The following is an 18,617-nucleotide window of genomic DNA, read 5'->3' as shown; positions in this document are numbered from 1 at the left end:
AGAAAATCTTCATAAAAATTAATTTCATCGTAAGAAGTTTCAAAAGAAATCAATGCATTGGTGAACTTTAACAAAACAGTTCTTTTAATATACATTGTGTAATGATATAAAGTTTATTTTTCATTTCAAACACAACAAATATTAAGTACAACCACATGCAAATGAACATATCTATCGAGAGAGGGAAAGAGCCACACATGCTACTCCTTGTTTCTACTTGAATAAACTGCTGCTGATTGTATCACTGCCTCCGAATATTTCATAAATGCACCAACTCTACATAAATCTAGTATTGTTTTATTAGGTCGCCTACCTGACAGAGGCATGGTATGTGTTGAACCCTCTACAATATAACCTGAGCTAATGCTTTTATCAACACTAATGACCAAAAGAAAAAAAAAAAAACCTAAGCGCTTGTTTTTGGTAAATGTATTTGTGTAAACATTAATGTCTGTTGCCATTTAAACTACGTGGTCAGAGCTAAACTGCCATGCCTTGAACCTTTCCACTCATAAAAATAAATAACAATAACAACTTAAAAGAGAAGGGCTGTCTGCTTGATTTTTTGTTTTCTTTCTTTTACATGAAACAATTTGTTCAACGTAACCAATAGTTAATTTGTTTGTATGCTATAATTTACTGCTATTGAAGTTTTACATGTAGCTTCTTAGTTAACAGAGTATTTTTTGGTATGTCTTATTGGATTTGTTACAGTGGTGATGCTATACAGGGCGGGGTTAGCGGCACCAGGGCCACAGCGGACAACAGGTATGTGACGACCAGAGGTGGGTAGTAACACGTTACGTTTACTCCGTTACGTGTACTTAAGTAACTTTTTCCAATAAATTGTACTTACAGGAGTAGTTTTAATGCACAGTACTTTTCACCCTTACTCAGATATATACAGCTTCTATAACATCGACTGATTTGATACACGTTTATATGACTATGTTTGGGTCACTATTTTAAATAAACCACACCTCTCCACTGGTATACAGTACTTACACACACTGTTAACACAGTAGCATTATGAGCTAGACAGAGGGCGTGGAGGGAGCTAGCGTCAGCTAAATGAGCTTCATGAAACAGAGAAGACTGTTGCTACAGTGCTCGTTTCAACGATGGAGAAGAGATTTCGGACATTCCACCAAACTTTCCGTAAGCTCCCTGCCTGCATCCTCTGCTCTCTGTCTCTTGCGACGGAGCAGTGGCAACATTCTCTGTTACATATTCTAATGTCCCCAAATAAATAACAGCAGAGAGACCTTACTGCTTGCTTTATTTTATGAAATAAACTCAGAAAAGGCTGTTAGTCACAACCCACCCCTTGGTGATGGAGCATGGGGGCTCAGAATTCTTAGCTACAACCCTGCACACATTCATACCTTTTTAAAATAAATGTAAAGTTACAGAGAAAGTCACTGAAAAACAAGGTGTTGCTAACTTTAGATGAGTTTGTAATGCATGTGTATTGCACTGCTGATATTTCAGTAGTGCATCTTTAAATTTTTATTTTGGGCAAAACTGTTATTCTAATACAAATGTAATATATTATAGATGTAATAAATCATCATATGAAGTTACTCACTACTTGAGTGGTCATTTTATGAGATTCTTTTTAACTCATATTGAAGTCATTATTTAGATGAGTACTTTTACTTCTATTTGAGTCATTATTATTATAAAGTAACAATACTTTTACTTCAGTACAGTTATTGCTTACTCTACCCACCTCTGGTGGCGACAAACGAAAAGATTTATCATTTGGAAAAGTGAAGTCCACACTGCCTGCTAGCAAAATTCTGTGGTTATCATTCTCTGGTCATTCATATAACTCTTCATATATATGTCATCATATGGCTGAACTGATAATGTCAATAATAATAATTATAATATTAAGTTTATTTAGAGCCCAATATCACTATTTATAGTCTCAAAGGGCTTTACATGTCTATAACAAAGTCAAATCAAAATTATATTATGTTCAAGGAAATAGATAAGTCTTTAGTCTCGTTTTAAAGGTATTGAGAGAGTTTGCCTCTAACTTCTGTAGGTAAACCATTCCAGAGGAAGGGAGAGTGGTAGGAAAAGGTTTGGTTGCCAGCGGACTTCTTTTTAACTCTTGGAATGACTAATAGTCCAGAATCTTGAGAGCACAGGGTGCGAGGTGGTTATAGGGTGTTAAGTCAGACAGGTAGGAAGACGCAAGCCCATGTAAAATTTTATATGTTAATAAGAGGACCTTAAAATCTGCCCTTGCATGAATTGGGAGCCAATGAAGGGAAGCCAGGACAGGGCTAATGTGATCAAACTTCTTCGTCCTGGTCAGAATTCTAGCAGCAGCATTCTGGACCAGATGAAAACTATTGGTACTAGAGGCAGGCAAGCCAGACTAAAGAACACTGCAGTGATCGAGGTGAGACGTGACGAATGCGTGAAAAATAGTTTCTGCATCAGCCATACTTAGAAAGGGCCTAATTTTAGCAATGTTATGCTAATGTCACCCAACGGGATCATGTAAATAGAAAATAGAAGAGGGCCAAGGACTGATCCCTGAGGAACACCATAGTTAAACTTACGGTATTCAGAGGTCATATTCTGGCCCCCTGCGTGCGTGTCTACTATGCACGAATTGACAGATAGGTAAACACTCAGCGTAGAGAGGCTTGAATGAAGACCCAGGCGCAGAAGTAAAGTTCATTCACCTTTACTTGTATGTCTTCGGTAATACTGTGCTAACCCTAACCCTAACCCTAACACTGATTTCGTGAAACTGAAATAACAATAAAGAAAGCATGTAATCTCGAGCTGGGACATACAGTATAAAACAATTAAGAGATCTGCTACAGATAGAATGTAAAATGCAAATGAGGCAAATAATGTAAAGAAAATGTTACAGATTAACGCTGTATAGCTTAGGCTATAATTTGAACTGCTGAATACAAGAGCGCTAACGACTGAGCTAGTGTAACTGTACGTTCACACTGAGAGCGGCTAGAGCGCCAAGAGTCGCCCAAACCTCCCTGCCAACGACGCTGTTGAACACTGTGGACGCTCTGCCGTTGATGAAATAGGCGGGTACAAGTTCCTTCGGAAAGCTTGGTTATGCAAATGTTTTTAAAGGGGCTATAAAGCAAACAAACAGGTCGAGCGGTATCTTTGTGCTGACTGACCACCAGTAGGCTATAAGTTAACCTTATGAGATATTTTAAATGTGAAGGTGCGAAATCGACCGATGACAGAAATAAATAAACAATGCTAATTACATATTTCGTAACAAAATTAACTAATGAACAACACTACTTAAAAGCTTTTTGTTGTTGTGTGTCTTTTGTGTTAATGATAGGCTAGGTCAAATTCCAGCATGGAGTTTATAGGACACGTTTACTAGCCTTGGTCTTTAATTAACCCTAACGTTTGTGCATAACCTACATTACAGTACAACATGGGGAAACCCACCACCGATATAATCAGTTTCTCCTCCATTTTGCTTAGGACCAAAAGTTTTGTGGGAACAATAGTTTATACTGTCGTGTTCTCTACAATTCTCTAGAGCGGAGCACTTCCAAGTTTCTATTGGTTGCCGCCCAACCGCGTCATATCTCATTACCATAAAGTTAACCGAACTTCAACTGTATTTTGACGCCCAAACCACCCTCGCCGCGACGCTCTTCGCCGCTTAAAGACGCTGGCTCTCACTGAAAATGAATGACTTCCGGTCACTTTGACGCTCTCGCCGCGCTCAGTGTGAACGTACAGTAACAGTATGGCAAACACAGTGGTGAGCTGCTTATGTTACACAGCATTACAAAGTGTATGCAATCACTAAATGTGCACACACACAACTTAACAGTGTAGATAAACAATGTCACTTACAAACGAAGCTTCTCCAAGGCTTTACACGAACAGAAAGAAAGATTATTTGGCAGAACCATAAAATGACCTCTACACTAAATGCTTGAGACAAAATGGCAGAACAAAGTGTGATGTCACAAGGCACGTGCATGAGTTACACCAATTAGAAAGAGGCCGTCTCTTAAAGTAACCTCACTTAAGGCATCCTTCCTCGCTGCACTAAGACATGAGTGGTAGGAGGTGCTAAAACTCGGAATGATTAAGCATAACATGACAGGTCACATTATTATAGTGGACACACTGCTTTCTCTCAGAGAGATAAGATTTAAAACAAGAGAGCGCCAGGCCACTAATGCCAATTTGGTTTTCCAGGCGCTTTACCAATATAGTGCGATCGACCGTGTCAAATGCTGCACTCAGATCAAGCGGAATAGGAAAAGAAGTAGCACCAGCATCCATGGCTAATAAAAGACCATTAGTTACTCTAGTAAGCACGGTTTCAGTAGAGTCAAAAAACCTAAAGCCTGACTGAAATATTTCAAACAGACTGTTAGAGGACATATGGGCTATCAGCTGAGCAGCTACACTTTTTTCAAGTATTTTTGAAAGAAACGAGAGAGACTGGCCTATAATTATTTAAGGCTTAAGCCTTAAGCCTTCAGGGTCACGGTTCGGTTTTTTAAAGGCCTGATCACGGCTATTTTAAAAGAGGAGGGTACAACACCACATTTAAGTAACATATTTAAGTGATTAAGATTTAAAGGGTGTAAGGATCCTTACTTACTAATCTTAGGTGCAGCAACGGAGAGCATGCAGGTAGTCTGATTTGATCAATTAATTTGAATATTACGACCAATTAAGTCTATTTTTTGCGAGAAAAATTCAACAAAATCGTTTCCAGTAAAAGGGCTAGATTGAGGGGAGTGATTCTGGGTAAGTTCAGATACTGTATCATTACGATGAACATTATTTGTTAGAAGGATACTTCGAAGAGGGCGACGGTTTTCTCGTTGTTTCTGTTGTCTCTGCCTGACCAATGCTCCAGCTCTTTTGCCCCGCTTCTTTCTCCGGCTCCGTTTACAAGGTGTAGCAGGTAGGCTAAACCATTTAAATCTTAACAAATGGAAGTCCGCTGTCTGTTGAATAAGTTTTGACTATAAAATGCGTATCCATTGTAGATCTGATGCTGATCAAAGTCACCCTATCGTAGGTGATCATGACGTTTAAAATTATAGTGTTCTTGCATAAAATAGTGTAAATAAATTAAGAGAACAAGTTAAAGGACGAGCTCAGAGAACGTCAGCCATCTTGACGGCGCGTTACCATAGAATCCAACATTAGAGTTATTCAGATGTTGCATTTGAAAACATACCGTTTGCATCGTCCTTTCTTCTCACGAAATGTTTCGACAAAACCATCTGAAAAATTAACCTGTGGACAGTTCACTTTTTCATGAGCCTATAAACACTATTAAACTTGTACTGAAAAGTCTTTGGACTGTTGACCATACTTCCAACGTTTATTTGTGGTTCATTCTGTAATTATTGGGCACCAATGCCTTATTTTTTTTTATTTTTTACGTTGAATCGACATTAGATTGACAGAGACAGGTTTGGGAGTGACCAAAAGGTCAACTGAATTTTATTTCCTTATGTGGAAAGCAGACACAAGCCAACTTGCCAAACTGAACCGAATTAATTGTTAATTTAAGTGCCTGTATTTGTGGAGACACGGTGGCCAACGCTGAAGTTTCTAGCTAACAATGCTAAGTTAACTAATGCCAACAGTAACATGAGCTACATACGCCTAACATGAAATATTCAGTTAGATGGTAGTCAAGAGGAAATAATGAGTACACTCTATCAAAGATCGCACAAGTCCCTATCTGCCAGCCAACAACCATCTGGTCTACACAGCCTAGAGCAGTTAGCTAGCTACTAACTATATGTACGCACCTCACTCTACACTTTTGCCTCACAAGTTTGCTGACCAAAGTTAGTTACAGATTAATTAACTTTTACTGAATCCTAAATTGTTAATAAGCTAGACAGCAGGCTGACATCAAGTGCACCTCTTCTTGTGGTGCAGTGGCTGTCCGCCCAATGTTGGCTAGCTAACTTACACTATACGGTTAGCTATTGTAGAGCTAAGTATGTGAGCTCTGTCGAGCAAACTGCAATCCTTTTTTTTTTCAAATAAGGTTTCATTTATTTCCCCAGTTTGCATCTTTAAACTCAAGTACAGAGCTTGAGCTTAATACTGATTCAATATTTGAACAATAAATAAACCTTTCAAACCTATGCTAATTTTAAACTACTGTTTCAGATATCTTGAGTAAGAGTTCGGTACATAGCAAACAAATTCCATTTCACCATGTATTACATGAGTTAAAACCTACAAAACAGTGGTGCTGTCAGAAATGTGTAAACTAATGTTTCACTATAAATCAACAATAAACATTGTGTTACACAGTAGTGTTGGTGTGCAGAACAGTCATTCTGTGTGGATATTTTCATGCAAGAAATGAGTAAACCTGACAGATTGTTAATACATTGTATACACATTAAAAGACTCTTTGACCCACCTCTGCAGTTACAGGTAATTGACAGAAAAGGCATATGAAAATTAGAGCCTCTTGGATTTGTATATTTGTCACTCTTGTATTTGTCATTCTTTTAAGTATTTTAATTAAGCCCTTTGGAGTCTTGGGCTATTTCTGCCATATTTGTATAGTTGTAAATAGCCTTAAATGTTTACTATACCAATGCCTTTTTTTAAAAGATTATTATTATGAGAAACACAAAGATGCTCAGAAATATAGTTTGAAGGACCATCCATTTATTATGTTTCATCATTAAGATTCGTTCATGATTTGGGAGGATCAAAGTCTTGAACAGAATTAGAAGTAGCTTCTCTTGAAGACGCCGAGAATCCTCTTCATGAGGGTAGGTTTCTGGGTCTTTTTTTCCGGGGCACTGGATGAAGCTGCAGGGTCTGTTGATTTCTGTTTAAGAGAAAGAGCAAGTTTTTTTTTTAACCATGTAATTACCCGTGACATGGAGCAGATTCTATAACCATCTTATTTCTAAATGAAAATTATGATTTACTCACGTAACTGTAAATACATAGACAAATGAGGAGAAAAAAAAATCACTCAGTCAAAAAGAAGAACTCCTTACCTTTTTTCTAAACGTCAGCTTAGGGATGCGGAGCTTGAATCTTCCTCCCTTTGTCTTTTTCTCCTCCTCACTCTGAGGAGGACGCTGACTCCCCTCCATCTTGATGTCGGCCTCCGTGAGCACTTTTGACAGAGCTCTGACCAGCACTCTGTCAAATGCTAAATCTTGCGACTCAGCGGTCACCTCTAGGATCGTCTCTGTGCCCAACTCGTCAACGATCTCCTTGTAAACCTTCCCAAATATATCTTGAGTCTGCAAAACCTGGGCGCTTCCTGATGTTGAAGAAATTGCCATGATGTTTCCAATGATCTTGCAGACTGCTTCGTTGGAGGACTGAGTGTTGTGAGCCATGTCCTGCTGGGTGTACTTTGACAGGAGTCTGACCAGCAGCAGTGTTGTGAACCTGGCTCCTTCAACAGCAGTGTCAGATCTGGAATCTGGAGCTTCCTCCAGAGGCGAACCACAGCTGTCCACGACGGTTCTAAACTCAGAGGAGACACAGGACTGTGTTTCTCCATCTGAAAAATGTTCATTGTCCTCTTCTGTGCTTACTGAGGACTCTGGCGTTGATGCTGTGCTCTCTGCACTCAGTGAGGACTCTGTTGACGGTAGAGTCTTGACAAATTCGTATTTGTCGCTCAGGTACCGAAGCCGATCTCTTGCCGCAGACAGCCTGTCTAGTAAGGCTAGATTTCTTTCCTCCAAGTACGAACTCTTGTTCACAGTTTGAGATAAGGCAGTCGTGACCTGCTGTGTCATCAACTCCAGATCGTAGAAACTCTCGTCTCGCCACGGCCGTACAACGCGAAAAAAGTTCACTATGTCACAGATGGTGAACTCCAGCAGATCCCCTGCCTTATTACAGAACTCATCCATGATGTAAAAATTCTTCAGTGGATGGTCTCTCGACGTCTTCTTCTCCCAGGCCGCTCGCATTGCTGTGTTGACCTGATACAGGACTTCTTGGATCAAAGCTGAAGGGAGCTCAGGGGAGTCAGTGTACAAGCAGTCATGGCCAGAGAAGAGCTCCCTGGGTATCTGGTCAAAGGCACCCACCACTTTTTCTAGCAGTAATTCATCTGTCGTTTCAAAGAAGTAGTCCAGTGGCCTCCAGGGTCTTGGTTGAATCAAGTCCACCAGGTACTCAGACGCAGACCTACAAACAAAACAACCATATATTGAGAGAGTCTGTCGGTACATTTGATCAGTTTCATCACACGAACATCTTCATCTGGATTACATTACGCAACCTTCGTTATTTAAGATAACGTTAAGTGACGAGTTTACAGACGTACAGATGATCATTCAGTGACTTACGAATCTGGGGATGGATGCAGATACGACTCTGGCTCTGTTTCTGCAATACGAGAGAGCGCAGGAAGGATTATCATCAGGGAGACCTCACTGATCAACCTGACATTGTCCAGGACGACCTTGTCGATTTTCTCCTTGGTCACCTGCATTGAAAAAGGGAACACATGTGAAGTGAATGTGGTGTCAAATACTGAACCAGAAATGGGACGTGCCACTGAAGCTGATTTTTTTTACAAAGGCATTTTAACTGAATATTCTCATGAAAACAAATGGTTTATCATGAAATATGATGACAATAATTTTGGAATTTTATGGAATATGGCTAAAAGGCCAAAAGTGAAGACCTACCACATCACATCGTCCTTCCTCAATCAGAGTCTGTGTTCTGCAAAAGACACAAATCATTTAATGATTATATGTAATACACACAATCACTACAGAATATTATACTGATTATTATATTGGTTATAATAATATTGGTCACTCATTCATTTTCTGCCACTTATCCGGGGCCGGGTCGCGGTGGCAGCAGGCTGGGGAGGGTAGCCCAGACATCCCTTTCCCCGGCTACATCCACCAGCTCCTCCCGGGGGATCCCAAGGCGTTCCCAGACCAGCCGAGATATATAATTCTCCCAACGTGTCCTGGGTCTTCCCCGGGGTCTCCTCCCAGTTGATCGTGCCCAGAACACCTCCACAGGGAGGCGCCCAGGAGGCATCCTGACTAGGTGCCCGAACCACCTCAACTGGCTCCTTTCAATGCGGAGGAGCAGCGGCTCTACTGCAAGCTCCTCCGGGGTGTCCGAGCTATACTGGTCATTATACTGATTATTATATTGGTCATGATCACGATACCAGTACCAATTATAATAACAATAATATAATAGTAATAATAATAATAAATAATGTAATCAGTTTAATACCTGGAGGTATTAAAATTGTGTACTTAAAATGTGGCTTTAGATAGAACACAATAATACTAACAAAGTACCATAAATATTGACAGACATGTACACGACATTAGATCATATAAGATTAAAGACTATCACATATAGCTAAATGAGTTCTAATTGTACATAAGTTAATTCCTATACAGATTCAAACGCAGGGTGGCTATTGAGACCTCTTCAGCAATTAAGAAAGTTCGTAAGAGCAGAATGACTTGAGATCTTTCCTTGATTTGGAAAAGAGCTCCTTCAAAACAGGTCATACCCCTTGGTCAGCTTCTTCAGGAAACTGAGGATGGTGTCAGAGAACTCAACATTCTTCATGTCTGGAACAGCAAACGCATCCTCAGCAGTCTTGCTACGGCGCTGCCCCCCATGCTTAGCGGTTAGAGTCTGCTGTACAGCCGCAGTCTTCAGAGACACTTCGCTCTTTTTCACCTGGACATCAGAGTAGGAATACAAGATGAACACATAAATGATTCTATGCTGTGACAAAGACCTTCCATTTCTGATAAACAGATTTATTTTACCGCACACGTGTCACTCGTAAACCACATATTCGTTTAATAGCCCGCGGCGCAGAGTCCCAGTAAGCAAATGGTTTATTCTGATTGGTTGCTGCTATTAGGCAAATGACGGATTCTGACTGGCCATCGTGTTTGACTATATTATCAATAACTATTCCACAAATACGCAGCCAATAATTCAGAAGAGCTCACATTTCTATGCGCTCCGAGTACGTGTTATTGAGTTTGCCGTGTTACCCTTAAAGACAGGTTACGTGATACACTCGTTCCACATTTCAGGCGATACTGCTATTATACACGGATAACGTATACCAGTGTTCAAATCTTCCTCACCAAATCTGGTTTACAAACGTGAGTAAATCAGCTGTTATGATACCCAAAAGAATCACGCTATTGTACGCCCTATTTTAACAGCCAGTGTAGAAGAAATTTAAACACAGAAACAACAATTGGGTTAACATAACCTAATCTACTGCTATCGTTAACTCTAATGACAAAATCTGAGAAATTAGGGAATACGGATCAGTCGCAGTCACAACCAGGGATTTACAATAATACAGGTCATAGACTACTCTTAATAGAACGCAAATGGATAAACATCACTAAAAATCAGGCCTAAATGATCAGTAGTATTTACCTGCTCCTCCTTTGGCATTTCCTCGGACATGATTTATCTCCAACAGATCAGTTGCGTATGAACTTCTCATAAACTTCTGCCTCGACTAGCGAAAGACTGAATGAACTCGCCACAGCGCGCCCGGCTTTATAGGCGGCTCTGACCGACGTCATAGGGTAAACAATGGGCGTGGTCATGATGATTGGCGGGTGAGTTTAACAAATTCGACGAATGCCTGTTATCAACCTTTTCATTTCTCCTCATTCTAATTTCTCATTTCAAATTATCTTATTAATTTTACTTGAAATTTATTGGTTTTAAAGTATCGTGTTCCAAATAGGAGAGCAAAATAAACTTCCCTTTCCTTACACGGCGGAGGGAAACGTCTTTCTGCAGTGTCTCTAAGTTACTTGGTTCGGTGACAAAGGCAGTATCGGCTCTGAAAATCCACCCGAACTCTTCACTTTTCAACCGTAAAAATAAGGACAGCGACAAAGCCATAAAATATTAGTATTGAAGGATTGTCTATATTCGATTTTTGTTCTGTAAATAATATTCTGTAAAATATTTAGTTTTTAGTGTGCAATAATTAGTCCTTCAGTATGCAATAATTTACTGTTTTGTTTTGTACGTGGCATTTTAGTTAACATGGCATGTATGTCTGGGTGCGTTTCAGAGGATTTGTTACGGCAGTGGTGCTATACGGAGGGTAACGGCAGTCGATAGGTGTTGAACGACCAGCAGTACCCGTTTTGAAAGACCAAGTCCGCTAAAAAAAATGTGGTTAGCCTTCACCCACATTCGTTTAACGCTGTCATCATATCGGTGAACTGACAATGTCAACAGCAGTTATTCGTATCTTGCGTTTGAAAATCTGGTGTTAGCCTTGTTCTGCTTTTTGTCATCCGACACATTCTGCAAGATCATCTTAAAAAATGTATCTAAGGATAGTTATTTTTGTGATTAGAGTGTCATGTCACCACTGTTAAACGTGAATTGGATAGGCTTCGGACTGAATAGACTCGTTCACCACCGTAGATACTGGCTAGCTGGCGAAACATCCATCTCCCCAATGTATCTAACGTTTTGAAATATGTGTCGAGTGTCACAATTTCCTTCAGGGACAGGTAGATAGATGAAAAAAACCCAGTCAAATGTTCAAACGATACGATTAATACTGTTTGCTATCTTTCAGATGATTTCCTTTCGGAATGTTAGCTGCGTTGGCGTTGGCGTTACCATGGTAGTCGCGCTGCATTTTTATTCAGATCTCATGAAAATACTTCACATAAATTATGCTCTAACGGTGGGGGGTAGGGTTGTGGAATGTGGTCTACTTTGTTTCTCCGGGATGACCGTAAAGGGATCATAGGAAATACTAATAGTAAAACTACTACCTCACTATAACCACACTACAACCCAAGACTGTTTACATGCTGAAGACGCAGGCAGCGTTACTCTCATGAATAGCTGCAGCATACAGGCCTAAGCCAGGCAAACACTGAATCAGGGGTCGTTTTAGTGATTTGGAGGCCCCAGGCAAAGACCTGTGTGAGGCCCTTCTCCGTTTTACTTAATGCAATCATAACAAAAACTATTTGGAGGCAGCTCTTTTCAGTTAACAAAGCCACAGAACCAAAGGACAGACCAAAATCACAATTCTGAAGAACTTCAAATGACCTTCAGTCAGTTAGAAGAAGACAATATGTCAAGAAAAAGATTATAATTAATCTTTAATTCTTTCAAGACAAAAGTATAGTATATGCTTTTTGAAAAAGCATTTGAAAATCCTCTATTCTCGAGGGGTAACAGTCCAAAGTCCACAACTGTGTGTGTGTGAGAGAGAGAGACCTTCTGATTTAGGCTCTTTTCATTGTTGCTTGATTGGTGATCTGTGTCAGGCTTACTCTAACAACCCAGTAAAGATCTATAGAGAAGGGAAAGACAAAAGGCACCCTAATATATTAAAAATTTTTCCGATACTTATAATAAACAAACCTACACACATTGCTCTTAGCTGTTGCCTTATCTCATGTGCTAAAACTATGTAACTCATTAGTGTTCAGTGACATCGGTCTTCAGAGACGGAAAATGGAGGAGGGGTGAGGATTTAAAGGCAGGGTGAAGGGATGTTACTGTAAGTACTCACCCAGGTCACAGATCACAGGCGGCAGGTCAGTGGGGTGGCCTGAGAACCATGGAGGTCTGGATGCCGACATCACTCTGTGTTGGAACAGTCTGGACAGAGAAATTGGAAGAGGGAGACAGAGACAAAGAGAGAGGGGAATGTAAATAACTTAAGGAGGAGAGGGGTCACATCCACTGGAAAATATTTCAGTGAATAATTAGACACATTTCAAATTTAAAACTATCTTGTTCATATGAGGGAAAGCTTAGTGTACAAGGTGGAATAGTCCATTAAATGTGAAATGTGAGTCATATTAAATACTATACAACAGTTAGCGCTGACCAAGTAATTTTATTGGACAGGAGGCATTCCATGAGTAGTAATATTGAGCATAACAGCCCTGGGACATTTTACTATTATGTATCACTTTACAGATGTTCCGATGCAATCGTTGATTACACCAGTGAGAACTTCGAAAGGTGCAGGCCATTTGTTGGTACCTCGAATCGTGACAGCTACAGCAGGTGGCAGAGCCTTCTCTTACAGAGCCCCATAGTTATGGAACCGCCTCCCAATTAGTGTTTGAGACTCAGACACAGTCTCTATGTTTAAGTCAAGGCTGAAAACTTATCTGTTTAGCCAAGCCTTTTGCTAACAGCTCTTTACTAGGTAAAGGAGCAGATCTGGAGGGTTCTCAGGCATAGAGTGTTGGATGAACTGGGATATTTGGATGCTGTTGCCCCCCCACTAACACGTTCACTCAGGTTTGTTGACGGTGGAGTGGGTGGCCGCCTTGTGTCGCAGAGTGCCCTCATGTCCGTATTACCTTCTAGCTCTCCCTCTTAGCTAGTCTTGCTGGAGTCACTGTGCATTGTCGCTTAACCATCATGTGGAAATGAACATATCTATCGAGAGAGAGAGAGTGAGAGAGAGAGAGTGAGAGACACAACAAAGCAGAAAACATAAAGATAAAAAAAAAACTGCTGACTGTTTGCAGTCAGTTTAAGGAGATTAATACAGAAGACACAGGGGGAAAAATCAGAGGTGTACCTGAAAGTCTGGCCTGACTGTTCAAAAAATTCCCGTGAAAAAAAAACAGAATGAATGCAGAGAACATATGAGAGGAGCCTGGGAAAAAGAAGAGAAAAAAAATCATGTTTGTAAAGTGTAAACGAGTGAGAAATAGAGAGAGAGAGAGAGAGCGCTATCTGTCCAAATGGCAGAGAAAATTCTTGAACCTGGACAGAAAACAGCTACAAAATACAGGGGGGAAGATAAGCTCTTCATTTAAGGACATTTTAAAAATATGTCAGCATCTCAGCAACTTTAAGTCTAAAAATAAAAGGAGAGGTAAAAATGAAAGAGAGAAAATCTTCATAAAAATTCATTTCATTGTAAGAAGTTTCAAAAGAAATCAATGCATTGGTGAACTTTAACAAAACAGTTCTTTTAATTTTATGTTGTGTAAAGATATAAAGTTTATTTTTGATTCAAACACAAGAAATATTAAGTACAACCACATGCAAATGAACATATCTATCGAGAGAGGGAGAGAGCCACACATGCTACTCCTTGTTTCTACTTGAATAAACTGCTGCTGATTGTATCACTGCCTCCGAATATTTCATAAACACACCAACTCTACATAAATCTAGTATTGTTTTATTAGGTCGCCTGCCAGACAGAGGCATGGTATGTGTTGAACCCTCTACAATATAACCTGAGCTAATGCTTTTGTCAACACTAATGACCAAAAAAAAAAAAACCTAAGCGCTTGTTTTTGGTAAATGTATTTGTGTAGACGTTAATGTCTCTTGCCATTTAAACTACGTGGTCAGAGCTAAACTGCCATGCCTTGAACCTTTCCACTCATAAAAATAAATAACAATAACAACTTAAAAGAGAAGGGCTGTCTGCTTGATTTTTTGTTTTCTTTCTTTTACATGAAACAATTTGTTCAACGTAACCAATAGTTAATTTGTTTGTATGCTATAATTTACTGCTATTGAAGTTTTACATGTAGCTTCTTAGTTAACAGAGTATTTTTTGGTATGTCTTATTGGATTTGTTACAGTGGTGATGCTATACAGGGCGGGGTTAGCGGCACCAGGGCCACAGCGGACAACAGGTATGTGACGACCAGAGGGGGGTAGTAACACGTTATGTTTACTCCGTTCCGTGTACTTAAGTAACTTTTTCCAATAAATTGTACTTACAGGAGTAGTTTTAATGCACAGTACTTTTCACCCTTACTCAGATATATACAGCTTCTATGACATCGACTGCTTTGATACACGTTTATATGACTATGTTTGGGTCACTATTTTAAATAAACCACACCTCTCCACTGGTATACAGTACTTACACACATTGTTAATGACAGAGGGCGTGCAGCGAGCCAGCGTCAGCTAAATGAGCTTCATGAAACAGAGAAGACTGTTGCTACAGTGCTCGTTTCAACGACGGAGAAGAGATTTCGGACATTCCACCAAACTTTCCGTAAGCTCCCTGCCTGCATCCTCTGTTCCCTGACTCTTGTGACGGAGCAGTGGCAACATTCTCTGTTACATATTCTAATGTCCCCAAATAAATAACAGCAGAGAGACCTTACTGCTTGCTTTATGTTATGAAATAAACTAAAAAAAGGCTGTTAGCCACAACCCACCCCATGGTGATGGAGCATGGGGGCTCAGAATTCTTAGCTACAACCCTGCACACATTCATACCTTTTTAAAATAAATGTAAAGTTACAGAGAAAGTCACTGAAAAACAAGGTGTTGCTAACTTTAGATGAGTTTGCAATGCATGTCTATTGCACTGCTGATATTTCAGTAGTGCATCTTTAAATTTTTATTTTGGGCAAAACTATTATTCTAATAAAAATGTAATATAGATGTAATAAATCATCACATGAAGTTACTCACTACTTGAGTGGCCATCTTATGAGATTCTTTTTTATTCACATTGAAGTCATTATTTAGATGAGTATCTTTACTTCTATTTGAGTCATTATTTTTATAAAGTAACAACACTTTTATTTGAGTACAGTTTTTGCTTACTCTACCTCTGGTGGCGACAGGCGAAAAGGTTTAGAAAAGTGAAGTCCACACTGCCTGCTAGCAAAATTCAGTGGTTATCATGCTCTCACCATTCATATAACTCTGTCATCATATGGCTGAACTGATAATGTCAATAATAATAATAATGATAATAATAATAATAATAATAATAATAATAATAATAATACTAGTAAGTTTATTTAGAGCCCAATATCACTATTTATAGTCTCAAAGGGCTTTACATGTCTATAACAAAGTCAAATCAAAATTATATCATGCATAAGTTCGAGAAAATAGATAAGTCTTTAGTCTCGTTTTAAAGGTATTGAGAGAGTTTACCTCTCTAACTTCTGTAGGTAAACCATTCCAGAGAAAAGGAGAGCGGTAGGAAAAGGCTCGGTTGCCAGCGGACTTCTTTTTAACTCTTGGAATGACTAATAATCCAGAATCTTGAGAGCGAAGGGTGTGAGGTGGGTTATAGGGTGTAATTAAGTCAGACAGGTAGGAAGGCGCAAGCCCATGTAAAATTTTATATGTTAATAAGAGGACCTTAAAATCTGCCCTTGCATGAATTGGGAGCCAATGAAGGGAAGCCAGGACAGGGCTAATGTGATCAAACTTCTTCGTTCTGGTCAGAATTCTAGCAGCAGCATTCTGGACCAGCTGAAGACTATTGGTACTAGAGGCAGGCAGGCCAGAGTAAAGAACATTGCAGTAATCGAGGCGAGACGTGACGAATGCGTGAACAGTGGTTTCTGCATCAGCCATACTTAGAAAGGGCCTAATTTTAGCAATGTTACGGAGGTGATAAAAGGCAGTTTTGACTGTGTTCTTGATATGAGTGACTAGCGAGAGACTAGAGTCAAAAATCATACCAAGGTTTTTAGCTGAAGAGTTTTGAGAGATGATGCAGTTGTCAAAATTTAGAGTAAGATCACTGAAAAGATGCTAATGTGTAGAGGGACCAATGACCAGCATTTCAGTCTTGCCTGCGTTAAGCATCAGGAAATTTGAAGACATCCAACCCTTAATAGCACAAAGACATGCCTCACGGTTAGCCAATTCAGAGCGGTCATTATGCTGGATAGGTAAGACAATCTGAGTATCGTCAGCATAACAATGGAAGTTAATGTTTTAACTACGAATAATGTCACCCAAAGGGAGCATGTAAGCAGAGAATAGAAGAGGGCCAAGGACTGATCCCTGAGGAACACCATAGTTAAGCTTACGGTATTCAGAGGTCTCATTATTATAGTGGACACACTGCTTTCTTTCAGAGAGATAAGATTTAAACCTAAAGAGCACCAGGCCACGAATGCCAATTTGGTTTTCCAGGCACTTTAACAATATAGTGTGATCGACCGTGTCAAATGCTGCACTCAGATCAAGCAGAATAAGAACAGAAGTAGCACCAGCATCCATGGCTAATAAAAGATCATTAGTTACTCTAGTAAGCACAGTTTCAGTAGAGTGAAAAGACCTGAAGCCTGACTGAAATATTTCAAACAGACTGTTGGAGGACACATGGGCTATCAGCTGAACAGCTACACTTTTTTCAAGTATTTTTGAAAGAAACGGGAGATTAGAGATTGGCCTATAATTATTTAAGGCTTCAGGGTCAAAGTTCGTTTTTTTTAGTAAAGGCCTGATCACACCTGTTTTAAAAGAGGTGGGTACAATACCAGATTTAAGTGACATATTTAGAGTGTTTAGGATTGTTGGGCCGCGAACCGAGAAAAGCTCCATGTAAAGTTTAGCAGGTAGGGGATCAAGGAGGCAAGAAGCTGGTTTAGCAGAGTGCACCAACGCGTCTAGAGCGATAGGGTTAAACTGAGTTAAAGGCTGCACATCCTGACTAATCTTAAGCGCAGCTATGGAGAGCATGCAGGCAGTCTGATTTGATCAATTAATTTGAATATTACGACCAATTAAGTCTATTTTTTGCGAGAAAAATTCAACAAAATCGTTTGCAGTAAAAGGGCTAGATTGAGGGGAGTGATTCTGGATAAGTTTAGATATTGTATCAAAAAGGAACTTGGGGTTATTTTTGTTAATATTAATTATTTTCGAGTAATACGCGGATTTGGCTGTGTAGACAGCGCGTTTATAAACTATCAGGCTGTTGTGCAAGCCAGAAAACCTCTAGTTTGGTTGCCCGCCAGTTTCGTTCCAATTTCCTACACACCTGCTTCAGCGCACGGGTTTCATTATTGAACCAAGGTGTTAAAAGTGTTTACGCCTATTTTTTATAGTTGATGGTGCTACTATATCTAGTACATTACGAAGGGTAGAATTTATGCTGTCCGTCAAGTCGTTCAAAGATCTTTGTTGATCATTGAAAGAGTTGAGAGCAGCAGGAAGCAGATCAGCGAGCGCAGCAGTGGTGAAAGCATTAACGCGACGGCAGCTACGAATCGCGGTAGAGGCAACTGGCGTGAACGGAAGGGTTACTTGGAAAGTAATAAGAAAATGGTCTGAGAGGACTGCGGAGTAAGGAGAGACGACAACGTGAGAGATATCTAGTCCGCGAGCTAGAATAAGATCTAAAGTGTTGCCACTGAAATGAGTTGGTTCGTGGACATATTGCGTGAAGCCAAATCTGTCTATGATAGCTGTAAAAGCTTTATTAAGTGAATCAGAATTGTTATTGATGTGGATATTAAAGTCCCCCAGTATCAGGATTTTATCCACTCTTGTAAGAATAACTGAGGTAAATTCAGAAAACTTATCTAGAAATTGACTATAGGGCCCCGGGGACGATAGAGCACTGCTATGAGAAAAGTTGAGGCAGTACCATATTGCTTCACGGAGGGCAATTCAAAGGGGTCAAAATTAGGTAAACTAAGGGTGTTAGGAGTAAATTTAGTATTATAGATTAGAGCTACACCCCCAGTGATCAACTCGCTAACAAGCGACGCCTTAGGTGAAAGCGATCTGATATTGATAAAACCTAACTTAAGCGTAATCGGGCTTACAGTAATCATATCGGAGCA

At 39.8% G+C, this 18,617-nt stretch overlaps 1 protein-coding gene across 1 annotated transcript; it reads right to left on the bottom strand.

Moving 5' to 3' along the window:
• Window positions 1-6,754: 6,754 nt before the first annotated feature.
• LOC115824879 (uncharacterized) lies at window positions 6,755-8,789 on the bottom strand. The gene is made up of 4 exons (XM_030788604.1): window positions 8,697-8,789; window positions 8,352-8,491; window positions 7,035-8,190; window positions 6,755-6,859 (listed from the first exon to the last, which is right to left on the bottom strand). Exons 1-4 carry the CDS (start codon window positions 8,751-8,753, stop codon window positions 6,755-6,757), a joined length of 1,458 nt encoding a protein of 485 aa, XP_030644464.1. The 5' UTR covers window positions 8,754-8,789.
• Window positions 8,790-18,617: the final 9,828 nt, after the last annotated feature.

Source organism: Chanos chanos, chromosome 12 (genome assembly GCF_902362185.1).
Source record: "Chanos chanos chromosome 12, fChaCha1.1, whole genome shotgun sequence".
NCBI lineage: Eukaryota > Metazoa > Chordata > Actinopteri > Gonorynchiformes > Chanidae > Chanos > Chanos chanos.
The sequence above is the reverse complement of the archived record's forward strand: the minus strand, read 5'-3'. Positions and strand labels throughout refer to the sequence as shown.